Source organism: Salminus brasiliensis, chromosome 13 (genome assembly GCF_030463535.1).
Source record: "Salminus brasiliensis chromosome 13, fSalBra1.hap2, whole genome shotgun sequence".
Classification (NCBI taxonomy): domain Eukaryota; kingdom Metazoa; phylum Chordata; class Actinopteri; order Characiformes; family Bryconidae; genus Salminus; species Salminus brasiliensis.
Window position 1 is genome coordinate 31907685 of NC_132890.1, and position 26334 is coordinate 31934018.

General features: G+C 40.9%; 2 protein-coding genes across 2 annotated transcripts in view; one reads left to right on the forward strand and one right to left on the reverse strand.

Annotated features, from left to right (window-relative positions):
* The window catches only part of LOC140575309 (semaphorin-7A), a 33488-nt gene extending 14605 nt beyond the window's left edge, over positions 1-18883 (forward strand). Inside the window, exons 9-13 of the mRNA XM_072695571.1 lie at positions 1234-1408; positions 7366-7481; positions 10972-11117; positions 15994-16034; positions 17447-18883. Of these exons, the coding sequence (XP_072551672.1) occupies positions 1234-1408; positions 7366-7481; positions 10972-11117; positions 15994-16034; positions 17447-17784 (816 nt within the window). The 3' untranslated portion in view covers positions 17785-18883. The remainder of the gene's footprint in view (positions 1-1233; positions 1409-7365; positions 7482-10971; positions 11118-15993; positions 16035-17446) is intronic.
* fam219b (family with sequence similarity 219 member B) overlaps positions 1-26334 on the reverse strand; it is a 179995-nt gene that overhangs the window by 78644 nt on the left and 75017 nt on the right. The window lies entirely within an intron of this gene.

The following is a 26334-nucleotide window of genomic DNA, read 5'->3' on the forward strand; positions in this document are numbered from 1 at the left end:
TTGCGTTCGAGGCTGAGAGTTCTTAAAGCTACACTGAGATCTGAGATATTATAAGAAAAAATATTTGAATATATAGTCTTGTCCACAAATTTTAATAAATTGTTGTTGAGAAGTAAACCTCTGTAGCTAATCAAACATAAAACACAATATTTTCAGCAAATCATAACAAACATTTACTCTTTCATAACAAAACAAATATATATACAAATATCAATCAGCAATTTGGCCGGTGCAAAAGTTTGGGCACTGTAACAGGACCAAGTGCTTGTTGTTGTCTTCTTTGCAGAAGGCCTCTAGTCCTGAGCTATTTAGCATGCACAGCTTGCTTGAGGCATATTTACAAGATAGTACAAAAACACATATGTAAAAATACTGATGTGCAGACAGCCCACTAAACATTAGAACTGCACCAAATGACCATATTTAGATGGATGAGGTAAGAATAGTGTTACATAGTGTGAAAAAGGAAGGAAGGAAGGACCTGCAAAACCAGTCACTTTTGCAACCAGGAGCTTGTGCAAATACTAGAAGACAGCATCACTATGTGCTGTGTAATATATAACAGTCATTCAGTGTCAGAATTCAGCCTGTGTGTGATGATTTAGGCAGACTTTCTAAAATAGCTACTTAGCTACTACCTACTTAGAGAGAGAATGGAGAGATCAGCTAGATCAGCTCCCCAAGATCAGCTAACTTAGCTAGCTAACATCAGGCCGACAGCCGCTATAATGAAAGAGAGAAAGAGTAATGCCCTAGATCAGATCCTATTTAACCCCAAAACAGGTTTGATCGTCCAGAGCAACTAGCTAACCTAACAATGAAACAGCTGTAGCAAGAGAGAGCAATGACGCGCCACATTATCTTGCTACAATTAGCCTTGAACATTAGCCTCATAGCTCCAGAGCAAACGTGCGGGCAGCCAAACATGTCTTAGAGATGTGCAAATGCACACACACAGCTTGTCCAGTCCCTGTAGAGAAGGGCTGCCAGTAGAAAAGGACTCCCTGGAACAGATAACCTTGAACCTATTGGCACCATGTCTAATGCCAGGTGAGGGCGAGAGAGGTATAAAGCCCCCAGCGTTGAGCTCAGAGTGTCCCAAAACTTTTTTCCATATAGTGTAGGTGTTGTATAGCCTTATGAATGATGTTGTAGACTAGGGCCTAAAAGACATTAATATGGAATAAGCAAATGTAAGACTTGTTGGTATAACTCTCAATGTGTATCTTGCAGTGTGTTGAAGACAGTAGAACCTTATCTTCAGCTGTTCTGAAATTCATGGAAAAGCGTCCAGAGATGGAGGAATGGATTGAGCCTGAGCGTGGCCCCCTGCTGGTCAGCAATCACTGGTACAAACAATTGCAAGTGGACATGGTGAACCATCACAATATCCTCTTATTGACCCTAGGTAAGCAAACTTCTCTTTAACTGGGAAACTATCACTTACGCAGAACATGACGGTGAAAGATTGCGTGGTAATTCAGAAGGGAAGGACATTGTTACATCCGCCTGCCGAAACCTGTTAACAGAGACCGATTTGTGTCCAGGGGAAACCAGTGTAACAGGAGTAGTTTGTACCATAGATGTAAAAGTGGATGTTGGCCTGGTCTTCTGCGACTTCTCCAAACAAGTATAGATTTCGTGTTTCGGGTGTGATGGTAGTGGGTGAGTTTCAGCAAGGTTAGAAGAGTTGATGCTGATGTTTATAACATCACAGACACTTTCCATGCCAGACAGCTTGCTTGATAGCCAGATGAGCTGCACTTACTCTAATAAAGTGTGCATTCAGAACATGGAGAGGCTTTTCTTCTTTGTTATACAGTTTTTTTGAAAAGAGGAACTGATTACCTTATCAGAAACACGTGGTGGTCATTCCAGTTCAAAATGAAAACAAGCCCACATGTTCTTCTTTCTTGTGAAAAGTCCAATCTATCTCCACCTCCATACTAGATGCTATTCTAGAAGTACGGCCACTAGATTTGGAAACCGGGGGGTTTTAAGCTTTTAAGCAACAACTCCTATACATCTTTGTTTTATCTTATACCTTTCCCCCAACATTGTAAAAATCTAAATAGTTACCCTTACCTGAAAACTGATTTCCTTAAAAAGGATATAGGTATTAAAATGTTGTACCAGCCAATGCACTTTAGTATAGTTTACTTACACTTTTTTACAGTTTCATTGACTTGTATTGACTGAATAGAGTATTTGGTCCTTAACTTTAGATGTACATTATGATATTTTTAATTTCTAGTGAAATGCGTTCCACATAACACATTTACCTAAGTTAACTAAAACTTTGGTCAACATAGAGATACACTCAGCAGAAGAAAAAATGGTAACTTGCCCTTGAAGTCTTCCACACTGAGGACAGGCAGCTACACCAGAAAATAACGTACAAGTAAACATATGACAAGGTAGCCTGGGAGGAATGACTACAGATGAATGGTGAGCGAGCGGGGGAAAGACACACCCAGTGAGCAAATGGTACCAGGAGCAAGGTGCAAGTTTCACCTCCCAAACGGTCACCATGTTAAACTGAAACTCGGTTTCATTTTTTTCACCAAACTGGAACCTAAAAACAACTAGTAAGAAGTGTAACAGTCTAGGTGGATTCAACAGAAGTGAAGCACGTGATTTCAATGCTCAATTAACAACAGAACTGGAAATGGTATAGTGGGCTATGTACTCATGTGCTATAGACTGTAGGAATTATAATAACTACAACTTTCCGACCTAGAAGCTACACATGAACACCAGCTGAAGTCGTAATTTCTAGTGGAAAGTTCTGGGATAATTTTGCTAGCCGAGTTCATGAGTTAAGGTGACTTTCAACCTTTTAAGATAATGGAGAAGAAGTATATATATATATATATATATATATATATATATATATATAATAAATAAATATATATATATATATATATATATGTAAATTCCTGTTTTTAACAATGCAAATTATATTATATTCGTGAGCGCAGCATTATGCTTGCCTTTAACCAAATGTCTGCAGACATCCCCAGAAAGGTATTTTGGATCAATTAAAAGTTTTATGTTATATTTTGCTTTTATTTTGCTTAAGACAAACATTTGTTGGACCTTATCAGGTTTTCACTTGTGATTGATCAATCATTTCAGGCCTGTAGGCCTACTGTAAAATCTGTTATAGCACAAAATGTTTAAATGGTAACGGTTTAGCATAACGTCAAGTCTTAATTGGAGCTCCCAGGCTAACATTGCTAACACTGGGAGTCAACAGTCACCCAAATCTTTAAATAACTGCACAGTTTTCTCACTCTGCTCAAACCACATCCAGGGGTCCTCCTTAGCATCACCCAGACATGCCTGTGTGGTTTAGGGTGACTTATTACTAATATGACTTTCAGTGACCTGTAAAAAAGACAGAGGTTCATCATTTAGCTCACATGTAGACTCCAGTCCTAAATACACCTGTTTCAACTCCTCACCTAACTAGCAAGGTCATCACTAGTTGAACATTAAACATTGGAAACGCTGATCTCCACAGGACCATATCCTGGAGGTAACTACGTCTGCCAAGCTTGATGAGGTTTATATGAGTAAACGCTTTGGGTATTCACAAACAAGTTCTCACAAAGACCACCATCTAATAGTTCCCAGTAACTGGTCTAGAAACCACATTAACCAGTCTGCATGAACTTAATAACCATCTGAATGTGGTTTTCACAGGTTTATAGAAGTGAGAGGGAGGGACATGTACTTAAGAAATGAATTGGGTGATTACTTACTTCTTCGTTAGTTATAAGTTATGTTAGCCTTGTAGCTAATGTAGCTATATTTGTGTCTGTGGTGTGAGGAAAATTGGGTAAATTTTTATTTTTATTAAACTTTTATTTTGTGTCATAGTCAAACTGGACACTAAACTCTGGATATTATTAAACTGGGGATGTTAGAGGTGCAAATTATGCATTTTTAAATATTGGAAATGGGGAAGGGGGATGCCTATACAAATACAATGGTTCCTATGCCTGTATGTTGATGAAACACACTCTGTGGAGCCTTGGGTATCTTTACTCCCATTTCAGGGAATTGAGTTACTTTTGCTGAACTCTTTGCAGGCTTGCAGTTCTGAGGCCATTATTCAGGAACTTGCTTCTGCTGCACAGAGTGGAAACTGTGGGCTAATCTGCAGTAGTGGCGGGTGCGAGTTTCCTTTTTAACAAGAAAAACCCACTGACACTTAGCAGCAAGACCCCAGATATTCGAAATGACATGACATGACATGAAATTTATAGTAAACTCCAATCCACACCACCAATACCTTTGGGATTAGTTAATGATGAGCAGAACTAATCATCCAACATCAGTACCTGACCTCACTGATGCTCATGTGGCTGAACCCAATCAAATCCTCACATCAATGTTCAAACATCTAGTTTAAAACCTTCCCAGAAGAGTATAAACTTTGCATTGGTCAACTGTAAATGACCCATTATCAGCACACATACCCACGCAACTGTGACAGCCTTTCAATAAGCAATAAGGCAATAAATCCTGACCGGTTCATTAGATGGACAAAAGTATTGGGACACCTGCTCATTCATTGCTTTAATGGGCTTGAAATCATGGCTAAAATTAGATAATATATGGTGATAATATGTTGATGTTATGTCTGCTCCAGAAAGTCCAATTGGCCAATTGCATTTATTATAAGTGGTGTCCACAAACTTTTGCCCACATTCTTGGAACAGGTGTAATTGGTGCTTTGAGCCACCACTAAAAGACAGGCTTTTCACATGCATTTCACATAATTATGGTAAAATGTGATGGTTAGGCCTTCATTAAACTTTGGTTAGCTCACTGCACAGAATGTACATTATATATCCAAATGTTTGTGGACACCCCGTCTAACGAATGCATTCAGCTACTTTACGTTGCACTCATTGTTGACAGATAGATATGCAAATGCACACATACAGCTTATCTAGTATCTGTAGTGCAGAATTAGAGCAATAATAGGACTCTCTATTCACACTGACTCACTCCAGAAGCTGCTGAGAAAACTATATTCTACTGTGTCATCAGAAGCACTTTGCATTGCACACATGACATTATTCAGTTCGAAAGTCCAAAGCAGTCAGAAAAAAAGGAATCTCTGTGCTTGAGTGCACGTTTTCACGTTGTATTAATTACTTCATGTTACTGCTTACTATATACATAATTACAACTTAAATACTTCAAAATGCACTTCAGTGTCCACTGACAGTAATTAGAGACCTGGACACCATCCATTCTTAAAAATACATTTCTGCCTAAAACCCACTTTTACCAAGATTCTGACATTCACCCACGCTCTTACTGGGGATTTGTTCAGTTTACAAGGACAATGGGATTCACAAGGACAATGGATCATTATAAGAGCAGAGCAGAGATAGTGGTGAATGAGGCTTATTGAGTCCAAGTCAAGAACTAGACCAACCCAACAACGTCCTGCAATGTTTTTAAAACCTCAGGAAGGTTTCAGGAAGGGTTAGGGTTAGGCCTGTTAGCCTGTAACGTTACAAACATACTGTTCCAGGAATGTTCTGAAAACATATGTATGGCTAGTATACACATAATAATGGTTGATCAGAACAGTTTCTTAGACAACATTCCCAGTCAGACAAACGCTAACATTATAGAAACATTCCCTACGGAAAAGTTCCTCAATCCTAAAAATACTGATAAAACTGACTGGGTAAACATACTATAACATTAATAAATAATATTTAATGAAGGTCTCATGAAAAAGCCTTTCAAAATGAAGAATTGGAGAATTTAGTAAAACATAAAATGTAATATTTACGTCCAGAACGTTCACATAGCCAGATTCACAAAGTCAGTTTTATCCTGGATGGCTGAGCAGGTCTACAGCACTCGCTGTAGTGATTGGTGTGGTGCAACAGATAACATGACTACCTTCCAGTGAGCTCCCACTCTATGTGGGAGACTGGGGTTCGATTCCTGGTCTGGGTGACTGTGCTGCACTACACCAATAAGAGTCCTTGGGCAAGACTCCTAACACTAGGTTGGCCCACCACTGTAATAGGAGGAACCTTGTAAGTCGCTCTGGATAAGAGCGTCAGCCAAATGCCGTAAATGTAAATGCTACACAAATTCACTACAGGCACTACATTTCCCATAATGCCTCAGCATCTTTCCAACAGCTTGAGCAGTTTTTGTTGAGTTTTTGTTAAAGGTTTGGAGTAAGGCACATTCGTAAATAAATAATGCTATAGAGAAGTACTGCCAATAGAATAGGACTCTCTGGAGCAGATTGACATGAACCTATTGGCACCGTGCTCCCTAATACCAGGCGTGGGCTAGAGGGGTATAAATCCCCCCAGCATTAAGCTGTGGAGTAGTGGAACTGTGTTCTCTGGCATGGTGGTGCTCCATCCAAAACTTTTAGGATAAGCTGGGGATGATGAGATGGGGTGGTGATCATCCACTCAGCATTCAGACCTCACGAGTCCTTACAGCAATGCTTCAAGAAAGCAGAGCAGGTGTCCAAATACTTCTACTACTACTTCAAATAGTGCATCACTGAAAATTAGAGTTAGGTACATATAAGGTTAATCCAACCTAGTTTTATGCAGGAAACCACAAAGCAGCAAAATGGAGGAGGGGTGAGGTCTTCAGTAGCTTTCTGAGCCCACCTTACCACAGTGCTAAATAAAAAAAGGCAAGACCTACACCATCCATTTGCAGTCTTAGGACAAAGCCCTGAGAGATGATTCATCAACCGCGGCTTTATTTTTGTTATGAGTGGAGCTCTCTGCACACCCACAGTTAGAAAAATAAAAGCTTCAGTTTAAAGCATTTAGTGGCTTACAGCAGTATGTTTGCCTGTGCTGACAAATCAGATAAGAAATAAGGCAGGTTGCCAGTGACTGTGGTGATGGGGGCGGAGGATGGGTGGATGCAGTTTAGATTGCCTCATGTTTGCTAGAAACACCCAGTTTTCTCATTAAAAGCATTTTTACTGTACTGTACTGTTACTAGTACTTATTTATGACCCTCTTGTTGCTTAGCAACAGGGAGCAGTGCAGCCAGAAGTAGTGGAAAAAAACTCCAAAATCTCCAAACCTTATGAAGCATTCAGTAACACCCCAGCCTCTCGCAAGGTTGATTAGTAGAGTGTGATACAATGACTCTCTACTCTAGTTTTGGAAAACCCTGAAACCATTTCTGTTCAGTGCTCTGATTCAATCAACTCATCCCATTACATAATTATTACAGCCCTTATATCATGGGTGGCTCCAGAGGAGTACAGCAGGGACTTCCTGCTGCTTGTGAAGGATAGTCCTAATGCTCTGTGATTGTGCTGTGTTTTTTTCACCTCAGAGAGTGGCAAGATTCATAAAGTGCTGGAGGAGAAGGATGGTCACTTCATTATCGCCGAATACCAGCCGTTCGAAAACAATACCCAAATCCACAGCATGCTGCTGGACAGATCCACCGTAAGAGAATCACTTTCTCAGAGTCATTTTCGAATCTGCAGTAATGTGGTAAAGAAAGGAGGACAGACAGACACGCTGAATAGCTCCCTATTGTCTCCAGATTGTAAAACTACCTATAGAATTAGGTTTGTGAATGAGGTGAAGGTAAATTACAGAGAACACACGTCTGCACATGCTAATGTATACATGCTGTTCATTTAATCTGATAAATGAACTTAACTTATTGAACAAAAATAAGGACGCACAGTGTCACTGATGTGAAGCACCAAACTTTATTAGCTAATAGTACTAGTAGCGCCATCTGCCCGCTAAATGAGTGGGTTGGTGGGTGAGTGAGCAAGTGGGTGGGTATGTGGGTAAGTAAATGATTGAGTGAGTGAGTGGGTGGGTGTCTGAGTGGGTGGCTGGGTGAGTGGAGTTGAGTGGGTCGTTGGGTCAGTGAGTTGGTGGGCAAGTAAGTGAGTGAGTAAGGGAGTGGGTGGGTGGTTGAGTGGGTGAGTGGGTGAGCTAGATAAGCGGGTCAGTAGGTAGGTGTTTGGGTGAGTGAGTGAGTGGGTGAGTGAGGTGATTTGCATCTAAAAAGAAAATGTGGCATGCAGCCAAATGTAATGTTATTGTTGTTATTGTTATTGTAATGTTATTAATGTTAAAATAATACAACATTCAGCTAGAAAATGAGCAGAAAATGTTTTCTGTAGAGAATTATTCCTGAAGTTTTACTCAGAAAATCAACAGCACTTGTCATTTGAGCAGACGTGCTCCAGCTGGGAGTTAAATGTAAGTTAAAATATAAAACAGCAGTGGTTTAAAGCCTGCAGCTCTAATTTACATCCACTACAAAAATAATAATGAAATAATTCAGTATATTAAACCCCTGAGAGAGGTTAAACATGGGGAGCCTTTCTGAACAAGCCACTGTGTAAATTATTATTAGTATAGTCAGATATGCTCGCCAAGTAGTCAGACGATGTTATCTGTTACTGTAAATGAATGGCATGCAAAGCACAGACAAGGTCTGCTGATATAAATATAGAGTGCTGTGTGCCTCCAGATGGGTTAACTTCCTGTGTATATGCGGACATGCACACTCACACACACACACACACACACACACACACACACACACACACACACACGCACTATGTGTGTGTTTCATACAGAATTATAAACTTTATTCAAAACACCAGCTGTATGTAGATATGATGTGTCTGACTGTAAAACACTGTTCAATTTTAGAATTAATGCAAACAAACTCAGAGGAGCACAGTTTCAAGATTACAGTCAGAAGAGCACAGTTAAAAGGACATAGTCAGAAGAGCACAGGTAGAAGAACAGTCTGAAGAGTGCAGTTGGAAGAACGTATTCAGAAGAGCACAGTTGGAAGAACATAGTCAGGAGAGCACAGGTAGAAGAACAGTCTGAAGAGTGCAGTTGGAAGAACGTATTCAGAAGAGCACAGGTAGAAGAACAGTCAGAAGAGTGCAGGTAGAAGAACAGTCAGAAGAGTGCAGTTAGAAGAACAGTCAGAAGAGCACAGTTAAAAGGACACAGTCAGAAGAGCACAGTTGGAAGAACATAGTCAGGAAAGCACAGGTAGAAGAACAGTCTGAAGAGTGCAGTTGGAAGAACGTATTCAGAAGAGCACAGGTAGAAGAACAGTCAGAAGAGTGCAGGTAGAAGAACAGTCAGAAGAGCACAGTTAAAAGAACAGTCAGAAGAGCGCAGGTAGAAGAACAGTCAGAAGAGTGCAGGTAGAAGAACAGTCTGAAGAGCACAGTTAGAAGAACAGTCAGAAGAGCGCAGGTAGAAGAACAGTCAGAAGAGTGCAGGTAGAAGAACAGTCAGAAGAGCACAGTTAGAAGAACAGTCAGAAGAGCGCAGTTAGAAGAACAGTCAGAAGAGTGCAGGTAGAAGAACAGTCAGAAGAGTGCAGGTAGAAGAACATAGTCAGCAGCACCAGCAGCTCACCTGATTTACTTTAATGAAGGACTGATTAGACAAACTAGGCACTGGAAAGAACCCATAAAAACTAGACTTCCTCAAAGAGGTTGGGAAATGGTTAAGCCAACACACACACACACACACACACACACACACACACTCAGGTATTAAAGTCCAGATATTATATTTACAGATAAAGATGTTTTTGTACAAGATATTCCAGTCTTACCCCCTCTGTCTTGTGCTCTATATGTACTTTCACCCACTGTTCACTTTAGGACTCTAACCTACATTAGAGGTCACTATTTAGATATACAGTTACAGAATGTTGACCATCCTTGCTGTGCAGTTTAACACCAGACAGGCTGCAGGGTTCAGATAGAAAACTGGTGGAAAACAAGGTGGAGCTACAATCAATGGCCTTCTAATCATGGGCATTTAAGCCTTACCTAGAAAAACTACAGGAGACTTGCAAGCTTGCATAGTGACTTTGCCCTAGCATGAGTAGAGACAGATAGCATTTTCAAATTTTATTATAGCCTAGTTGGAGGATCACAATGGTGCTACAGGTAGTGTGTGAGCCACCTGTGCTCTTTCTAGGGGCCTGAGCTTATGGGTTCAGCACTGCCTGTGAGGAATTTGATGGTGTGTGGGTTTCCACTGGGCACACTGTTTTTTCCCCAAAAACACACATGGTGGGTGAACTGGTTATGTTAGAGCCTTGTGCCCTGGCCAGGGGGGCAGGTCCTGCCTTGCGCCCATTGGCTCCAGACCCACTGCAACCCTAAGCAAAAAGAAGCAGATAAGAAGAGTGTTCTGAATACCTGAACGTTCTCGCTGCTTAACTGTAACTTAGCTTAGCTCAGCTTTAGTTCTGGTTTCACATACACTCTTACAAATGATGGTGCCTCAAAGGTTTCTTAAGCAATGCCATAAAAGAACCATTTTGGTTCCAAAAAGAACCCGGTTTATGATGATGACCTTTATGACCTTTACATTACACTCATATAATCACATCTTCATCACAAAAATGGTCCTTTAACGGTCCAAAAGTGGTTCTTCTATGGCACTGCTCACAGAATCCTTTAGCACCTTCATTTTTAAGAGTGTATGTGCTGTGCCTCTCAGTACCCAGCCAGTTAATTTGTCAGTTCAGAAGGCACTCCCTTTCTAATCAAAACACACACCCACATAGAGCCAATCTGAACTGGACAGATAAGCACTCACTCACTTTAGTTAGAACATCTTCATTAACTTCAATAACAGCACCTCCTCGTTTCTACACTCCACTTTGTAGCTCTGTCATTCCAGACTGTAGTCCATCTGTTTCTCTGCATACTTTGCTAGCCTAATTTCACCCTGTTCTTCAATTGTCAGGACCCCACAGGACCCCACAGAACTATATGGGAAGCAGAGCTGATATAATGGACAATGAGTGTAGAAATAATTAGATGGTTTTAATAAAGTGGCTGGTCAGTGTATATGACAGTAAGGTAAAAGTCCCCTGGGATTATCCCAACATCATCTTTTTTGTTGTTCCTCTCTGTAGAAAAAGCTGTATGTGAGCTCCAGCAACCAGGTGGTCCAAATCAACCTGCAGGACTGCAGCCGGTACGGGGATAAGTGTACACCATGCGTTTTAGCTCGAGATCCTTACTGCAGCTGGACAGGAATCCTGTGTTTGCCTGCAACCAAGTAAGTGTTAACTAACTCAACCGCAAGCTTTTGCTTTATATGCAGCCATTCAGACTTCTAGGTGTAAGTAGTAACATAAATGCTTAAAACCAGTTCCTCACTTTCTGTACTGTAACTCCATGTTTTATAGTGCCTAATAAATAATATATATAGTAGTTAAACATTAATAATTCCATAATAAGCCTTTAAACATATGAAGTTAAACTTCCCAATGAATTAAATACAGTATTCCAGTCTAGATGGGCTGAACAGTGCACAGTGCCCCCTGTCTGATTTCCCCTGTTTTTGTCCCCGCACATTTGTATCTTTAAATGGTTTCAGCATATAAAATGTTATTTAAGACAAAGGAAACATGAAGAAACACAAAACCATTTATTTCCTTAATTTATTCCATAAATAAATAAATAAATACATTTTGTTAAGTTCTTTTGTTAAGTAGGGCAAATCGCCCAGGCAAAGCAGCAGAGCACATACACTTCCACCACCATGTTTCACAGTTGGTATGAGGCTCTTATGCTGTGTTAGCTTTGCACCAGACAGAATAGTACCCATGACTTCCAAAACCCTCCGCTTTCATCAGTGCACAGAATATCTCTGGGCCACTAAGTTCCTCTTGGTCAGCAGTAGGGATGTCACAGTACCAGAAATCCGGTGGTCAGTACTAATACCACTGATATTTTACCATTTTCTGTACCAATTTCAGTACTACGACAAAAATAAACAGAAAATCCAAACAAATCAGCCTTTATGGTGGCTTAGCATTTCTATTGCAGTGTCCAGCTGCCTGAAATATCATAATGGGCAGTAGTGGCTCAGCGGTTAGAGCGCCAGGATATCGATAATAGGGTTGTGGGTTCGATTCACGGGCTCGGCAAGCTGCCACTGTTGGGCCCTCGAGCAAGGCCCTTTACCCTCTCTGCTCCCCGGGTGCTGGAATTTGCTGGGAGTGTGTGTACTCACTGCCCCTAACACGTGTGTGTGTGTGTGTGTGTGTGTGTGTGTGTGTGTGTGTGTGTGTGTGTGTGTTCACTACCAGATGGGTTAAATGTGGAGGACACATTTCGCTGTACAGTGTACACTGTCCAGTGACAAATATGTGCACCTTTAATGCAAATAGCCTGGGTTTAATTAATAGCAAGCCAAAATATGAGTACTACAAAAACAGTGGCATTAAGCCTTCAAGTCTTTAAAACAAACAATACTGTGTTCTGAAACTCACTCGACCTGTTATTACAGCACAGCATGTCAAAAGTGTTACCCAGCCTAGACTTTAAACACACACAGGTCAAGTTAACTTGTTGATCAGACCTGGTTCCTAGAATCAAGTCCAGCAACAGTCGATAACCCATAATTCATAAAGCACAAAGTTCCTTTGGTACTGTAGAACACAAGCACTGTCACCGCCTGATTTGGTATTGACTTGGCACCGAAATATTGGTTCTCATGGCATTACTTCTTAGCAGTGATTTTGCCTTGTAATGCTCATGAATGCCATTTTGCAGCTGGCATTGAATAACTGTAAAGTGCGACCAGTTTTCAAACAATGGACAACCAGCATTTTCATGGCATGCCTGGGTTGTCTTGCATGATGAAACTTCACACAAGGCTCTGTAGTGTGGCAGACTTTAAAAGTAGACATGAAGGATAAGCTCTTCGTACTTCCTGTAGACATAAACTGTGAAACACGTCAGCAAAGAAGAGAGGGGGGGTCATAAAGTGTTTTGTCAAAGTTCATATTTGCTCTTCCTTTCTGCTGTCTTGGAGCTCTTAGCAGCAGATTTACTAGAGATGCATGCAGTTGAACAGAGGTGCAACGTAGTGAGCAGCATATGACTGGCGTAATATAATCCTGGTTTTAAAATATAATAAGAAATCATTAATATTCTTCATAAACATTTTAAAGCATGTTCAGTTTTTTAGCTGGTGTTTCGAGCTGCTTTGTGGTTTGATGAAGTAGGTGCTTTCATTGCATATGCAATGGTCAAAGCTTAAAAGAGCAGCCTGTTTGTGTGTGTGTGGAGGGGGGGCACTGTGACTCAAGGGTCTCGAGTTCAAATCCTGTGTCATGCTCTCTCCTCTCATCGCTGGTCAGCACAGACATATGTTGGCTGATGTATCAGAGCTGGGGGTCGGTTTCCTCTGAGCTTGTTGGATGCATTTGTGGCAGTTTTAAAAAAAGGGGTGGCGGCTTACTCACCCTCCTTGTGTTCAGCATTACAAGTCATTGAGGGGAGTTGTAGTGAGTGGGTGATTTAACCCCTTAACACTCCAAGGCTTATTACACAGTAAGGTGTATTACTCAGTAACTACAGGGACTTCTGTAGACACTGTCTGGGCTGTTCCCTGCTAACAGAAGTTTGTAATTACTCGTAGGCTTTTTATATATATGATCTTACTGTGTACACGAAGAGCATTTCGGCCTACTCAGTGACGTCAAAGCAGGATTCACGCAACCCGTCACTTGATCTGCTCTTCGATATGACTGATATGAGATCTTCTGCTGTAATATGTCTCTGTCTTACGCAGAAATCTCACTGCTTCCTCCACAATAAATGACAGACAGTCATTGTAACTGCAGGCCTTGAATATTCTCACAAACTATTTACGTCCACAAGCTCACTAAAGTGAAGTGAAATAGTGAAGTGAACCCTTGTTTGAACCTCTAACCAGCTAAAACACCCCCTCACCCACCCACCCCTGAGTTCAGTGCCCCATTCACCTCCCATTCTGTAGAGCGACACTACGCAATTCATGACCTCTATGGCGTTTGGTTTTTGGAAATAGTTGTACAGCATTCAAGCATAATCATACCTGTTGCCATATTCTTGCCTATTATTTTAACTCTGGGTTAGCTCTGTCTAGACTGTGGTCAGGCTAACGTAATTGCTATGTGGCCCTGTGAACATTCAGAGTGTTACTTCCCTGTATCTCATGCAGAGGCATTGGGGGTGCTGGATATTATTGTCTCGGAAATGGCAAAGCCCTGGCATGAGAAGAGGATACTGCCATATAAGAACATGCTGTTTGCAGACAGTTTTCTTATGTTACCATTTATATATTAGCTTGTTTTCCAACTTTATAAAGGATAAAGGAGACTTTATTGTCATTCACATCATATGTGGTACATGGGGTGGAACAAAACTGTGGTCTCAAAGTCCCAGTTACACCCATAGAGAAAGTATTGCATAAATAAAATAATAGAATATAAAAAGAGGAGACATAAATAGTGGGAAAGTTAAAAAAAGGTCGCAGTGGTATGATCACAATATATGAAAGGAGTGAAGCAGAATGAATGAATAAGTAGCAGTACATAATAAAGTATCATATAATAAACATTCTAATTCATATGGGCTATTATTTATATTATTCAGGTAAATAAATGCAGGAGAGCAAAATGGAGAAAAGGAGAACACACATTTTATTTTACAGCAGTGTAGTGCAGTTCAGTCTCCACACACTCCACATTGAATCACCTGTGGCAGTCAGACACACAAAAAACATACAAACTCACAATGCATATGAGAATAGAGTGGTAAAGGTGCACGTATTTGTCATTGAACAGCGAAATGTGTCCACACACTAGTGAACTAGGGGCAGTGAGTACACACACCCAGAGCGGTGGGCAGCCAACTCCAGCGCCCGGGGAGTAGAGATGGTAAAGGGCCTTGCTCATATATTACTTGCCGAGCCCAGCAATCGAACCCACAACCCTGTTATCAATACCCCGGCACTCTAACTGCTGAGCCACCACTGCCCCAGGTATGAACAAACACCCAGTGGACTTTACTTGGGGGTTACGGGCCTTGCTCAAGTGTACCACAACCATGAAAGTCGAAGGAACATTGTTTCCTCACTGGACTGCAACTTCCAGGGGACCTTGTGGTCCCAAGCCCATCTCTCTAAACTTTAGACCATAATATCCTCCTTGAAATATATAACAACTATGGATTGACATCGGAAAGCCATTATTGTCCTTACGTTGACACTAACAGTGCTTTAAAAACAATGGGTTTCATTCACCAACCGTTCCTAAGAAGACATTACTTCTCAAGACCCACTCATCCACTTCTGCCATTCATGTTTTGTGATCTGGGATTTGTTCAGTTCACAATGACGATGGTGTTCATCATTAGAAGAGCTGTGAACAATTCTGCAGTTTAAAACCACACCATGAATCTGATATATACCTTTTGTTTAGACTTTTATCAAGAACTTATAATTTAAGAAAAATTCTCAGAAAGATTCAACAGTCCAGCCATAACATTAGTACCATCCCCCAAATTTTAAGTAGGTCCCCCTTGTGCCGCCACAACAGATCTGACCATTTGAGGCATGGACTCCACAAGACCTCTGAAGGCGTCCTGTGGTATCTGGCACCAATATGCAAGCTAGCAGCCCATAAGTTGTGAGGTGGGGTTTCTGTGAATATCAATAAGCATTAGGTGCCCATGACCCTGTTGCTGGGTCACTAGTTGTCCTTTCTTGGACCACTTTTGGTAAGCACTGACCACTGAAAAACCCTACAAGACCTGCTTTATCTGATATTTTGGAGATGTTCTGACCCAGTTGTCAAGCCATCACAGTTGCTGCCTAATATATCCACCCCTTGACAGACAGAAAATCAATGACTTTCACCAGTGCTAATGTTATGGCTGATTGGTGTATTGGGAATGCATTTGTAATCTAGGCATTAATTCTAGTAATTCCTTTATTGTTATACTATCAACTGCAGCGTGAGACAAGTGTGAGACTGTCATAAAGTTTATATAATACTTAAAAACATATTTCTTGCATGTTTAGAAATCAAGTGAGAAGATTTCTTTCTTATGACACTTTTGAGAGTCTGACCCCTGATCACATTGTGCTCTCTCCACAGCTTGAATGGAGATATGAGAAGTGGAACTGTTTGTAAAGAAGGTAGGCCTATGTGTTTGTGGCTGTTGTTAGTTTTAGAACTGAACCGGCTCATATCCTTGTGATGATAAACCCAGCAAACAATACAGCCTGCAGAGCTGATACTAAAGCAGTGTGAAGACTGAAGAAGTTCATGTGGAGTGAATAATGCATGTCATTAAAAGCTAGAAGGTACAGACAGTTTGTATAAATGCTTAAAACCAAGAATATTCAAATACCAAAGACAGCAAATGAGATGCCACATTCATGCCAAGACGACCTTTTCTGCCTTAGTTAAACAAATGATAAAAGCTAAAGCAAATGAAGAGAAGAGATATTATCACATAAGGTCACAGTTAATTTGAGGTCGTATCGCCCAGCTTTAGCCCCAATCCGTCCTCTCTGTAAAATGATTAGGCCATCATTGTATGTCCAATGAAGTAAAGGTGCACGTATTTGTCACTGTACAGTGTACAGCGAAATGTGTCCTCCGCATTTAACCCATCTGGTAGTGAACACACACACACACACACACACACACAGAGCGGTGGGCAGCCAACTCCAGCGCCCGGGGAGCAGAGAGTGTAAAGGGCCTTGCTCGAGCCCGGGAATCAAACCCACAACCCTGTTATCGATATCCCGGCGCTCTAACCGCTGAGCCACCACTGCCACACCACAGTGTGTAGAGGCAGTGAATTGCTGTGCAATGCTGCAGACCCCCAGGGCCTCCAGGGGCCTTAATGAGCCTCCCATATCACACCCTGTTGTATTGCACAACAGTACTGCCAACTGCCAAAGCAAATTACATCATGAATTCCTAACTATGATGTTTCCCATTTCTTATTGAACAAGAGTCATTCTGAAGAGACTGAGGTTCAAAGCAAGGACAAGCACTGCTTGATGGCCTCAGACCTGAAGCCAGTGTTTAATTACACTGACCTGTACCTGTTTTTAATGAAGGGTCCCACTATTGTTATACTTTTCCTTTGTTACTGTGGCGGAAATTGTCTAAATTAGCAGTAAAGTCACAATTAATGCTCCAAAGTAATATATTTATTGAAAAGCTTTCGGCCAGGGAGAAGCTCCTGGCAAATACCCAGAGATCTCCGAAGGTTGACCAAGTTATGAAAGGTTATATATCTCCCCATAGGGGTGTTGTTACCTGCCATTGGTTCACAGATGACAAAGAAGTTACAGCGCATTGGTTACACCTAATTGTGATATGAACAAACAAAAGGGCGTTAACATACATGCATAATTAATGAAGAGGAAGGAAGCTCAAATATGTTTTTTAAAAGCCCCTCACACTGGAGATACCCAAACGAGTTGGTACGCAACTTCGAGATCATCTGACTGTGTACTACTATGATCTCAAAACCACATTATGAAGAACCAATATACTGTTATTCACCACCATCTTCCTCTTTCCACATCAGGGGAGCGCGTAAGTGCCAGGATGAACGGCAGAGAGGCCCTGATCATCCCTCAAGACTCCAAATACTATCTTAAATGTTCTGCACCATCCCAGTATGCTTCATACACCTGGATCCATGACGGCGCTGAAAAAGAGTGTCTCTCCACTGATGAGGACTGTCTTCTTCTTATAGAAAGTATGAGTGAAAGCGACGAGGGCACGTATCAGTGCAAAGCCTCAGAAAATGGCCAAATTTGGACAGTCTCATCTTACCAATTACAAAAAGGTGGTGCCTCACACCTGAGAGTGGCTCCTGCAGTGCTGATGTGTCTTCTCCTGATCTGTGTGATGCTTCTCTAAGTTTTAGGCCATGGCTGCTCCTGTTAGGGCTCCAGAGTAGTAAGGAAGTAATCTTCAGGGTTGGGTAGAGATGGAATACTACTAACAGTGTTTGGTCATCAGGATGTCATCTGTTACAGTTATAGGGAAAGAGTATACCATTAAGATTACAGGTGCATTTTAAAAACAGTGTGATTACTATTGATAAGGATTTCAGTACAGCAGGGGTCAGACATAACTATCAAATAACGAATAACGATTTCTAATTCAGTTGGTTCTTAGAAGAAATCCACTCTCCTAAAAACGCACTGACCCAAAGACAGTGGATATTGTTAGCTACCCATAGACACTGGATATTGTTAGCTAGTTTAAGTTAAGTAGCCATTTTGAACCATGTTTTTATTCAAGTTTATGTTTCTATAGTGCAACATCTGCAGCTGGTAAGACTTCTCTAGTAAAATCTTAATACTGGAGCTACACTCACCACAGACACTTCAGTTTCATCTCACAGAGAAGTCACACCAAACATGTCAAGTCATGTGATCCTCATTGGTCTGGAGTGTTAAAATAGGTATTGCTGTGTTACAGCTTAAGCACTTTAACTTGTTCTCTTGCACACACAGATGACAGTTTTTTTGGACATTCATGTCTGAAGTGAAAGAATCTGTCTGTCCTTTTCTCTGAATAACAGCTACTGAAGGATACATCTCCGGGGGAAGGGGGGGGGGGGGCAGTGAGTTTTCAGTGGAAGTCATTAGAGGACTTGAGAAACAACAATGTGCATTTCGGTTGGCCCATTTATGGAATTGCATTGGGTTTTAGCATGACAGCAACAATTATCTAAAATATGTTTATATATGTTTAAATATATATATATATGTACATATAGATATTTATGTTTTTATTTATATACATATATGTATATATGTATGTATGTATGTATGTATGTATATACATACATACATCTTATGTGTATGTGAGAGAGAGAGACCAAAAACTGTGATATATATACAATATTTTTGTACAAATTAGGTATTAATTCTTAGAATAGACACCTCTACTACTTTGTATTAATATTAATATTTTTAATGGAATTGCTGTTAAAAACATTTACTACCCAGTCCCTCCGTTTCATTTTTGTACCCTTGTATGTGTGTTTGATTACTGAGTAATAATAAAGGTCTTGGGGGGCTGTAAGAGAGCACCATTTGCAAGTAGAGAAACGCAACACAGTGAGAGCTAGCCTGGCTCCTATACAGCCTTAACACGGCCCCTGAAGCTCACACTGTCCAGACCCTCCAGTCCATTCACTATGGGCTGAAACAGAATCTGTGGGGTTCAGACAGTACTTGGAATTGGAAGCAAAGGCTGACGTGATATCAGTGCGTCAACCCGGACATTTCCTGACAGACACGTTTTTCACGTCTCAAAAAGAGGGCATGTCCAGGAAAGAGAGGACTTTGGACAACAATCATGCTCTAGATGGGAACTGCAGCTAATATGCTAACGAAAGCATGTAGTGTTTGTGAAAGAGCATGCAAGTGGTTTGTGGACAAGTGTGTTCTCTAAGAAAGAAATCTTGTGGTAGAACTACATCACATTCTGGGAAAAATGTTGAAACACTGCACTGGTATGTCGATACAAGAATAACAAGAACATCTACCAAATAAGGAAATATGGGGGAAGACAGAACCCCTGCCAAAATTGTTCATTGCTCATTAACTACTTATCAACATCAGTGCTCCCAAATAGCCTGAGAGCAATGTGACCTTATACACTATATATATATATATATATATATATATATATATATATATATATATGTATACATATATGTATGTATATTTCAATAAGCACCAGTAAAGGCAGACTAGCACATGCCCTGGAGGGAAGTGCTGCATACTCAACGCACCAGCCTGCAGACGCCAGTTACAGCCTGCACCGCAACTAAGCGATGTGGGGGGAGAACGCCACCTACCCACCCTGGGTATGTTGTTCTGTGCTACTAGTCTCTGAAATCAAAATTGTGCATGTCCTTATCTGCTTTTGAAAACCGTCTCTTACCACTTAGTCATAATATATACTAAATGGACAAAAGTATTGGGACACTGGCTCATTCATGGTTTCTTCTAAATCAAAAAAAGAAAGTTTTTGTGGGCTAACTGTCTCTACTGTCCAGGGAAGATGTCCTGCTAGATTTTGAAGGAGCATTGCTGTGAGTATTTGATTGCATTCCGCAACAAAAGCATTAGTGAGGTCTGGATGTTGGATGATCACCAGCCCACCTCATCATCCACAACTCCCCAGCTCATCCCAAAAATATTGGATGGAGCACCAACCAACCATCACTCCAGAGAACACAGTTCTTCCACTGTCTCACAGCTCAATTCCGGAGGGCTTTATACCCCTCTAGCCCACGCCTGGTAATAGACAGCATGGTGCCAATAGGCTCATGTTCATCTGCTCCTATTCTACTGGCAGTACTTCTCTACAGGGACAGGACAAGCTGTGTGTCAGCATCCCTGTCAGCCATGGGTGCAACTCAAAGTAGCTAAACACATTCATTAGAAGGGGTGTCCACAAACTTTTGGCCATATACTGTATTTTTATATTGTTTTCTTTAAATGGTCTGAAGGAACTTCCTCCCACGCATTTGCCACTTCTGTCCACGCGCCTCCTTTAGTGGTTGGGTTTTCCCCCCAACACAGCCCCCAGGTTCTCTTCATGACTTCACCTGAACATCCTCACTCCACTTGATGAGCAGTGTAGCATTTTGTTTTGTCTTGTCTCCAGAAGTCATGCTTTGTGGTTCTCCAAAGGAAATATTCAAACACACCCAACTCAGCTGCTGAACATCACTGTATGCATCTGAACATCTAACCAACTGTTTTGACTACCAGCAATTGGAACGACTGACAGGACCCAGTCATGGTGGCTGGGCGACTGAGTCAGAGCACATTGGATGTTCCTGCTAGCAGTGAGCACTACCTACCAAATAGGTGACCTGGCAGAAAGGTCCTTGGTGGGCAAGGCTCACTGATGTCCGAGCCCACTGTAGCCCAAATTGGAGCTGAAAAGGTTCATGCTGCTTGTGTCTTGTGTGGAATCCATGCCTCGTTTTGCTGAAACATTGTTCTGGTCCATTTTTAGAATCTAGTAGAAATCAGTCTTCTTCCCTGAACAACAGAGACAGTCTCTTTTTAATACCCTTGATTTCTAAAGTAAGTAACACTGTACAAGCGGGTGTCCCAATACTTTTGTCCATACATTGTAGGTTAGAATGCTCATCTCGTTTAAAAAGCACCTGTCGTCGTTGGCTTGCTCACTGGGGGTCTTTGATCCTTCATGTCTTACGTTATTTCTTTCTTTTTATCCTTCATGTCTTACGTTATTTCTTTTTTTTTGATCCTTCATGTCTTACGTTATTTCTTTTTTTTTGATCCTTCATGTCTTACGTTATTTCTTTTTTTTTGATCCTTCATGTCTTACGTTATTCCTTTTTTTGATCCTTCATGTTTTACGTTATTGCTTTTTTTTTTTTGATCCTTCATGTCTTACGTTATTTCTTTTTTTTATCCTTCATGTCTTACGTTATTTCTTTTTTTCTGTCTTTTACTAATGACTAATTATGCAAAGCTGCTTTGTGACGACAACCGTTGTAAAAAGCTATACAAATATATTTGACTTGACTTGATTTGACAGACCTGTACTGAATTCTTAATTTTTTTCTTGTTAGGAACAACCCCCTAGACTGTTTCAACCAACACACCTATGGAATAAGTCGTGAGATTTTGAGACATTTATTCAAACTTCAGTTAAAGACTTCAGAACCAAATGATTAATCGATATATTACCTAAAAACCTGTGAAATGACTCAAATCTGTAAAGTTGGGCTTTTATGTGATAATGTGGAACCATATTCTTGCACTTTACACTCCAATGAAACGAGTAAAAATGGACGAATCATGACTTGAAAAATCCCATAAAGGAAACAGACATTTGCATTGCAAAACGTCCACACTGAGAAACGTGACTGATGATGCCTTCACGAGCGACAGGAAAAGTGGCGGCTGATGTAAAGTTAATAACTTTAGGATGCACAGCGATATTTCCCCAGAACCTTTAGAGCAATGATTCTGCCAGCCCAGTCAGACAATGTGAGAGTATGTCTGACACAAAGTTTATTATCTGAAATAAATTCAGTGCTTTTAAGAAACCTTCCTGGGCTTGAGCCCCATAAGCCACCCCTAGCTCCACCTATGCTCCTTAGATTGAATCAGGGCTTAAGGTTCACGGTAGATCAGGTCCAAAGGTCAAATGTACCAAACTTACATTATTCAACTAAGTACATAGCCGCAGTTTTCCAGTTTAGGGCAGAGAGTAAACCCTTTATCAGAGAGTAAACCCTAAAGTAAACGTGTTGCTGTTCAATCTTTTGCTATAGCTTTTCTGAAAACTTCAAATTTGAGCAAAAACTGATCAGTCTTGTTTGTATGAACAACAACTTGAAAAGCAAAGTTTCCCCAAACATGTGACAGTCAAAAAGTGATAAATCAGTGTGAGTTTGCCCCTGCGTTTGTTCCTTTCCCAGTGAGTAAGAACGTTTCCACCATCTCACGTTTGAAGTGGCTTCACTTCAGAAAAGCCACTTCGCTGGGGGACATTCTTCATACACTCCTACCACATCTTCTACACCAGATAGAAATCGAAAGATTAACCTGACCTGAACTCAGTTCTTCACAAACGATGGGTGATATCCCCTGACCACTTGGTGGAAAGTTTGATTCTTTGGGGAGGGAAAAAAAACTGCCATTGTTCACTCATGCCCACACATGCGTTTCTGTTACAATGAGATCATTACCAGAGAATTTGAGAACTTCACACCTGGCCTTTTTTTATAGACCTCCTCCTGAAACAGCTCTAATCTTTAGAAGTAGGAGTTATTGCTCATAAAGCAAAAATGAGTTTACTTAGAAATGATTGCTAAACAAGGCATACTAAAGCTGAAAAAGAGAAGAAAGTGAGTTACACTAGTAAAAACTGCAAGGATGAATGAATAAAAATCCCCCAAAACCAGAAGTGAAAGACATCTGTCTGCAAGCAGCATTTACAAGCTGTAACAGGGTATCACTTACCACTCACCTTGCAGGGAGGCCAAACGTATGTATTTGGCCCTTTTTCATGTTCTTGTGAAATTTAAAACTGTACAAAATTGAACAAAACGTTTAGCACTTAATTGTTATTAACAAAGTCCTTCAACAATCAGGCCATTTTAACATCACGTAACCATTCAGAGTAACATTTTCACCAGGGGTGCCCAAACTTTTGCTTTCCACTGCATACAATAATACAAGGTAATCCCTTAGGCTAGGTATTTAAGCCCACACACCATCCTTCTCCTAATTGCATTATTGTCAAAACGGACATTATTAGTTTCATAGGCCCCAAAATAGAACCCTGAGGGACTCCACAAGAGGACACCAAATAATAGGTTCTGTATTAATAATCAATAACTGCTTATTAAACCTAGGTGGTAAAGGGTTAATAAAAGGTTAATATAGGATACCAATGATCTGTTTAATCATTTCAAGATCAATTATCTGCCCTGAGATTCTGACACTTGTGAAATGTGAGATATTCTGCATATTCATTTTATTATAACTAAATTTTTTGTCAAATTTGTCAATTTGTATAGAATTATTATAATTCTGGACATTAACATTTCTTCATTTGTTCTGCAGGTCCAATAAATTAGTTGAAACCTCTGAGGTTAGAACTAATGGATAGCTGTATCTGCATTTCCAAGAGTGATTCCAAATGTCAGATATAGTATAAATGAAATGAGTATAGAATAGTATAACTTACAGGTAAATATAATTCCTGTTGTAATTAATGGTGATGATTATTATAAAGTGATGATTATTCATTTTTAATAGCATTAAAAGTGACCGTTATAACTGGACTTCTAAAAGATCAGGTGTCCGTCGTCATTATGGATAAATTCACTCCAACATAATCCAGGAAGGGTCGAAACAGCTTCACTTCCCTCCTCAGGGTTTGCCAATGTTTGCTAACCTGTTTTGCTTAAGACAACGTTGCCAGTAATTTCTCTTAAAACACGCTACAGTCTGCTGGGATATGTACAGTAAAGTAATGTACTTTACCAGTCAAAAGTTTAGAATCCCCTGATCAATCAGGCCAGCCCCTTCATATTCATTTCCTCAGTATTTTCTAACTGTGCTTCAAACTGTGAGACCATGTTTCTGAGGAGATCAGATAAGGTCAATCTCCTGCCCGAGGAAGGAGTAAGTCCAAGGAAAGCGAGGGAAATAAAGGTTTCCAGAACTTCTGTTTGAAGAAATCATTGCGCTGCAGAGAAAACGGGACCTCCAACACGGCCTTGCTTTAGATAAACAGTGCTTATAGCTTTCGTCCTCGAGAAAAAGGAGACAGAGTTCTGTTAGTCTGTTGGTCTATTCTCACACTGTGAAGACTGACAGGATATGGAGCTGATCAAGATGCTCTTACTGAGAAAAGCAAGTGGACTAGCAGAAGAACATGCAGAAGAACATGCAATCATGTCCAACTGCTGAAGCTGCTGCTGTTCTCAGAACAAAGATGCTGTCTAACAGACCTCCACACTACTGCATATGTTTGGGATTATGTGGAAGGTGAGGGGTTTTGAATTTTGGAGGTGTAGAAAAACCTCCCTGCAGATGCCTGCTGAAGAACCTGTACCTAAAGGCCATTCTAGCTGGAAATGTAATAAAGGTGCATGGTACCACACATCGCTCAGGGCCGTAGAACCTAACATAACTGGATCGGGACATCTCCATTACAAATACATGTGGAGGGCTCCTCATCAGGGGAAGGCCCCTGGACCATATTCTACATTTACTTGCAGTGCGGTAGCCCTGAGTACACTAACCTGATTCTGATGCAGTGCGGTAGTTGGGAAAGGGCGTGTTCTCTCTCTCTCAGTTAGTTTTTTCATACATTTGCAAAAACAGCACTTACCAGAAGTCACACGAGTAAACCACAACTTGTAAATGCTGGGTCAGGCCAACTCTCTCGCATGAAACAGGGCTGAGGTCATACGTGAAAGAGCGTAACCACTGAGAGCTGAGCAGAGTAATTCAGCTGCGGTAAAGAAAAGCAGATTTTCATTTGGGCCACCCCCCATACCACCCCCCACCCCCCATACCACCACCTCAGCATCAGATGCTTCATCATTCCAATAAGCTGAAGCGCCCGGGCCTTTATCAATCACCCATGCGGCGCATATCTGCATTTGAACAGCAGGAATTGATTAACCTAGTATCGGTGTACCAATTATGAAAATAAATTAATATAAAAATAGCTTTGACCGCGAGGGTTGTAATGTAGCGGTGTTCAGGTCTGCACTGGGAATTAGTCAGGGCACCGGTCAGGGTACCAGTGATTTTGCTCTAAATTCTCTCCAACATAATCCAGGAAGAGTCGAAACAGCTTCACTTCCCTCCTCAGGGTTTGCCAATGTTTGCTAACCTGTTTTGCTTAAGACAACGTTGCCAGTAATTTCTCTAAAAACACGCTACAGTCTGCTGGGATATGTACAGTAAAGTAATGTACCTCACCAGTCAAAAGTTTAGAAGCACCTGATCAATCAGGCCAGTCATATTCATTTCCTCAGTATTTTCTAACTGTGCTTAAAACTGCGAGACCATTTTTCTGAGGAAATCAGAAAAGGTCAATCTCTTGCCCAGGAAGGAGTAAGTCCAAGGAAAACGAGGGAAAAAGCACATTAAACAAATGCAGCCTTTCAAACAACTGATGTTTGCTGGATTAAGCCTTTATAAACATGTATCTACTCGGTGTACAGAATTATTAGGCAAATGAGTATTTTGATCACATCATCCTTTTTATACATGTTGTCATACTCCAAGCTCTATAGGCTTGAAAGCCAACTACCAATCAGGTAAATCAGGCGATGTGCATCTCTGTAATGAGAAGGGGTGTGGTCTAATGACATCAACACCCTATATAAGGTGTGCTTAATCATTAGGCAACTTCCTTTCCTTTGGCAAAATGGGTCAGAAGAGAGATTTGACGGACTCTGAAAAGTCAAAAATTGTGAGATGTCTTGCAGAGGGATGCAGCAGTCTTGAAATGGCCAAACGTTTGAAGCGTGATCACCAAACAATCAAGCGTTTCATGGCAACTAGCCAGCAGGGTCACAAGAAACGTGTTGAAAAAAAGAAAGGCGCAAAATAACTGCCCATGAATTGAGGAAAAATGGCCAAGATGCCATTTGCCACCAGTTTTGCCATATTTCAGAGCTGCAACGTTACTGGAGTATCAAAAAGCACAAGGTGTGCGATACTCAGGGACATGGCCAAGGTAAGAAAGGCTGAAAACGACCACCTTTGAACAAGAAACATCAGATAAAACGTCAAGACTGGGCCAAGAAATATCTTAAGACTGATTTTTTCAGGTTTTATGGACTGATGAAATGCGAGTGACTCTCGCCAGATGGATGGGCCCGAGGCTGGATCAGTAAAGGGCAGAGAGCTCCACTCCGACTCAGACGCC